This window comes from Molothrus ater, chromosome 11 (genome assembly GCF_012460135.2).
Source record: "Molothrus ater isolate BHLD 08-10-18 breed brown headed cowbird chromosome 11, BPBGC_Mater_1.1, whole genome shotgun sequence".
NCBI classification, from domain to species: Eukaryota; Metazoa; Chordata; class Aves; order Passeriformes; family Icteridae; genus Molothrus; species Molothrus ater.
This window is the reverse complement of record NC_050488.2, coordinates 7182319-7187718: the sequence shown is the minus strand read 5'-3', so window position 1 is coordinate 7187718 and position 5400 is coordinate 7182319. Positions and strand designations below refer to the sequence as shown.

At 53.9% G+C, this 5400-nt stretch overlaps 1 protein-coding gene across 1 annotated transcript; it reads right to left on the bottom strand.

Moving 5' to 3' along the window:
* Positions 1–313: 313 nt before the first annotated feature.
* GPX1 (glutathione peroxidase 1) lies at positions 314–1279 on the bottom strand. Its single transcript, XM_036391340.2, has 2 exons — positions 1006–1279; positions 314–907 (listed from the first exon to the last, which is right to left on the bottom strand). The coding sequence occupies exons 1-2, from the start codon at positions 1246–1248 to the stop codon at positions 557–559; spliced, it is 594 nt and encodes a 197-aa protein (XP_036247233.1). The 5' UTR covers positions 1249–1279; the 3' UTR covers positions 314–556.
* Positions 1280–5400: the final 4121 nt, after the last annotated feature.

The window sequence follows — 5400 nt, the reverse complement described above, 5'->3', positions numbered from 1 at the left end:
AAAATCACTCCCCCGGCCACATGCCAGTGTGTTCCCTCTGCACTGAAGCCTTAAGGGAGGCCCAGTGAGCACTGGGGCAAGGTCTGTTTGTTCCCCACCGCCCTCCCGCTCTGCCAGGCTTGTTACACATGGGGCAGGACATGGTACTGATTCACAGCTTGCAGAGCTCATGCTCTCCGTTTAGTTCAGCCTGACTGCACGGCCGTGCTCGAGTGCTCCAAGTCTGCCCCTGTGAGCACCCACATGGGCTGATGAACAGGTAACAGACCCACCACGTTTTACCCAACTCACCCAGATTTATCAAGCCACAGCCTTAAAGAAACTACACAATTTTTATTCAGAGAATCACAGTGAACTACTGAAACTTACAGCTGCTTGCCCTGGCATACCTTCCCAAACATTCCCGTGCAAATTTTGAAAACATCAGGCACACTTCAAGGATTTGGAAGATGCACCATCACAAGCAAAATCTGCACGAGACATTGGGATTTCTGCCAAAGCAGCGGCTCCCTGCAACAAAAACAGCCAACAGCAAGGGCAAAGGGCAGAGAACTTTCTAGGCAACCTTCTGCAGAAGCAACTCAATGTCGTCCTGGATCTTGATGGTTTCGAAATGCCGGCTGTAGCGTTTGAAGGGGACGCCGTCGGGGCCAATGAGGAACTTCTCGAAGTTCCAGGAGATGTCATTGCGGCAGACCGGGGACCAGATGATGTACTGCGGGTTGGTCATCAGCGACGAGGGGTCGTCGTGCGGGAAGGGCAGCGCCTCTTTCAGGAAGGTGAACAGAGGGTGCGCGTCCTTCCCGTTCACCTCGCACTTCTCGAACATCATGAAATTGGGCTTGAAGCCGCTGCCAGGACGAACGTGCTCGAGCATGGGAAGGATTTCTTCGTTGGTGCAGTTTTCCTAAGGAAACAAAGGTAAAATCGTCCCGAGCACGGCCCCTGAGAGCCCGGCCGGGGGGACGGCTCAGCCCCGCTCCCCGGCGCCGCCACCCGCCCTACCTGGTGACCGAACTGGTTGCAGGGGAAGCCGAGGACCTGGAGCCCGCGGGGGCCGTAGCGCTGCTGCAGCTCGTTGAGCTGCAGGAAATCGCGCTTGGTCGTGCCTCAGAGCGACGCCACATTGACCACCAGCAGCACCTTGCCCTTCAGCGAGCCCAGCGACAGCGGCTTCGCCGCGCCCAGGGGCTTCGCCGACAGCTCCGCCAGCCGCGCCGCACGCCCGCCCGCTCCCGCCGCCGCCATGGTGCGCAATGCTGAGGGAGCGGCTCCGCTCCCGCCGCCGCCTCGCTCCGCCCGCCCCGTCCCGCCGGGAGCCGCCTCCGGCCCCGCCCGCGCCGCTCCCCAGCGCTGCCCCGCCCGGACATCGCCCCCGCGGGACCGCCCGCAGCTCCCGGCTCCGCGGGGCGCGCGCAGGCGGCCGGACCTGCTCTGGAGGGCTCGGGGGCTTCCATCAGTGAAATGCGCAGAGCGGGGTGGCGTTAAAACCCACAGCTAACAGGAAAGTGTTACCGTTCCTCAGAAACGCTTTGGAAAAGCAGCAAAATGGAAAAACAGAAAAAACAGAAAAACACAGAATGGTCCAGCCTTCGTAGTGACAGGCCACCCGCACAGTGTGTGACCAAGGCTGCAGCATTCTCCGAGGACACCACTGCCACTGAACATGGCGTTGGGGAGAGAAACACCTGCAGTTTGTGCATCAGGAATGGGAAAGATGAAAGTTTGACAAGAAAGTCTCACAAATATGTATGCTTGGCAGAAAGATTTTTGAATGGTAGAATCCGAAGGAGGAATGGAATTGAAAGCAAGTTTTGATATCGAAGAAAATAATTGCTGAGCCAGTCTTACTGGATAACTAAGAAGGCAAAGGCTATGTTAGTTAGAAGGGGTTTTTATGGCTTAGAGCAAAGGATAAGCCCACCTCAAACAAGAAGGTGTTTTTACCAAGCAGAAAGATAGCACAGGCAAACAAGACTGCCGATGTTGCAAGTAGAAAAAAGGTCTCAAAATTTTCCACTGCAAGACAACTGATAAACAACTTCTAGCTTAAACTGTAACGTACTGACTTTTAGTGATAGGTGAACAGTAACATGAATATGGTAATTATAGTAGTTGTGATAGGCTATAGGTAAAAATTAAGGTATAGATTGGTTCTTCTGCATTAAGGTGGTCAGCAAAGAAAAGTATATAATGCATTGTAACCAAAACTAAAGGGTCTCCAGGCCTGCCTGCAGCTGGAGCTGACAGCTGTAGGGACAGGCTCTGTCACCCACAACCCTGGGCTGCTGTAACGTATTGGGTGTAATAAGCTGCATTATGAAGAGTTGCCTGGAGTCCTGAATCCCTCATTACGGCTCTTACAGAAGAGGAACGGGAGGAGCACAAGAAAAAGGAGCAACAAATTCCCTTCTTCAGAGTCCTATAAGTTTTCCACTTCTTTGAGGCTGGTGAAGTCTACACACAGGATTACAGCTTGGTATATCCTCGCTAGATAAAGAGAAGTAGGCTCCTTTCTCAATTTCAGGGGTTGCTTTTTCCCATCCTTGGCTTTTCCATTTCTTCCCTAACTGCTTCAGTCTGTTTGCAGGAGTGTTAGATCATGCAGTATTGACTGCTCTGTTCCCCACAGACTGAAGGCAGCCCTAAGTGAGCTGGGCTGTTTCTTGTGCTCACACCAAGCAAGTGGCCCAGCTGTCCCTCCACTTCCCTCTCCTAAAGTAAAGAGGCAGTTCGGGGTCAGGCCTTGTGTCCATGTCCATGGGTTGGACCAACAGGGACAGTGGAGCAGCACAGCCCAGCAGGAACAAAGAGCCAGGGCCTCAGCTCCAGTGCAGCTCCCAGGGGAAGCAGGGAGCCCCTGCTGAGCCTCCTGCCTGCATCTTCGCCAAGCAAGCTCCTTTCACAACAGCCCAAGGTCAGACAGCTGCTTATCAGCCCTGGCCACCAGCCAAGGCAGCCTGGGCCCCCACGCGGGGGATGCGCTCAGCCCGCCCCTGCTGTCTGCTCTCTTTTGTGCTTGGGAGCAGGGACTTGTCACGAAATGCCAGCTGTCACCAACAGGCACCACACAATGCTGCCTCTCTGCTCTGGGTGCCCAGGTGACTGCAGGATCTGGGGGGGTTGCTTTGAGTTGCTCTTGGCACCTGCCTCACTAACTGGGAACTGGAATAGTTCTAGTTCCCAGCTGTGGCAAGTTTTGGGGACTTTCCTGATTATCTTGCATCTTTGGGGACCTGCAGTGTGTTGCAGCAGTGATGGCAGGAGCCAAGTCAAGTGTCCTGAGAGAGATCGGTGCTGGAAAACAGCGGATGAGCCGAGGCACATGATTCATGTTTGCTCTTGAAAAAAATGAGTTACAGTGACCACAGACTCCTCCTCACCCACCCCTGGGCACAGCGAGCCACAGCTCCTGAAGAAGAGGAATTTCCCTTCAGGGTGATATCTAGGGTGGGGCCACATCTCTGCTGCCACTTTTAGTCTCAGACTGGCACCTTCACTTTTTTGTCTGGTCCCAGGGAATGACTCTGAAGTGGGGGAGTTTACTTCTGGGGCCCTGCCCTTTCCAGAGAAGCACAGGTTAGGGCTTTCCCTTCCTTGATGAGCAAGTTTTAAGGGTACAGAATGAACTTCCTTGTTGGCTCAGAGCTATGGCCTGTGCCTGGAAACATTCTGTGCAGCCTCCTCAGCTGGGATCAGAGGAGTGCCAGAAGCTCCAGGGGGACCAGATGGGTTCAGTGGTCCCCTTTTGGGCTGTGTGACAAGTGACAGTTGTCCTACATGGTAAAAAAATTACTGTTTAACAGCAACAGTGCCAAGTAATCACAAAAGCCACCAAACCACACCTTCTGGCCTCTAGCTTACATCATGTCCCCACTCCTGGTAGTGAACTCCCTCCCCTGCCCAGGGGGCTGGCACTTGGCTCCTCGCTTTTCCCCTGCCTCTTCCACAGCTCCTTGCCTGCCTGGATTGCTCTCCATTAGTGCTGAGCTCTCATTCCCCAGGTCAGGTCTGGCCATCTGTGTCCTCAGCTCTGTTTCATCCAGAGCAAATGTGGCTTCACATTTGTCCCAGGTGACAGATGTGGCAGGAATCCAGAGGGAGCCAGGCTGCCAGCCCTCAAAGGCAGGAAAGCTGACTGATAACTGAGATGATGGTGTAAGTCAGCAAAAGCTTAGTGACATTGGGCTAACAGTCACTGCTGGGTTGAAAAAGAGCAGCAGATACAGAGCCACAGGCTTTGAGGAACAGGCAACCTGACTCCAAACCCCTGTAAGATCTGTTCTGTAACTGTGGCCATAGCAGACTGCAACCCCACGTCCCTGCAAGACTGAAAACCCCCAGATTTGCTCAACTGCAACAGCCCCCCAAAAAAGGGAACTGCAAATGAGCCACTAAACTTGTCAACAGGCCAGCAAATTACATCCTCCCTGGCAGCCCCTCGGCCACAGCTGAGAACTTCCTGCTCTGTTCAACCCAGTCACGCTGCAGGGGGAGGACAAACACCCAGGAGAGGAAGGAGGGAAGGGTGGGGTGGCTGAGACCACTGGGGCTGTCAGACAATTCACTCTGGGTGTCTGTGGCTGAAGAGGAAGGACAAGGACCAGAGGTACAGGGCATTCCTATGTCTGGGTCTGCTTCTCCTTTACTGCAAGAAAAGTGATCAGGAATTGTCCAGAAAAAGAAAATAAAATGTCACAGGTGTTTTGTGTGCCGTTATGTGATGCAGCCAGGTGCTCAGACATGGACTGCCTCCTACCCAGCCCAGCGAGGAGGCTCTCAGCTCAGCAGCAGCTGCTGTTCATACAGTGTGAGCATGGAGATGCCCACTGCTGTTCCCTGGCCTCTCCTCCCCAGGAGCAGCACAATCCTCTCTCCAGCATGGCTGCAGCACAGGGCCCACACCTTGAGCCCAGCCTGTGCTGCAGGGCTTGAAAGCCTCCTCATGCAATGCCATGGCAAACACCCTGCCTCATGCAACCTCTGCCACTGCTCCAGTGCAGCCCAGCTGCTGCAAACCATCACATGCTCCCACCACAACACTGCATCTGCTCCTCCCTTCACCCTGCACAGCCTCCTCCTGCTCCTCTAGTCCCATGCTCAGGACTGACAAACCCAACTCAAGTGATGCACTCTCATCTTGCTGGTATCAAAAGCTCCTGGGAAGCTTTGCTGCTCACTGTGGGGGCCAGGTGAGATACTGCAACTCGGCTCTGCTGCAGCATTTAGAAAGCACCACAAGCAGCAGATGGGTATCCCTTGCTGGGAAATAAAAATAAGTATTAAAGCACTTGCAACTGCTCAGCGAATTCTCTCTCAGCTTTATCAAAAATGCTATTTCTAATTCAGGCTATCAGATGCTGGGACAAAAACCCAGAGTGAGGAATACAGACACCAGGA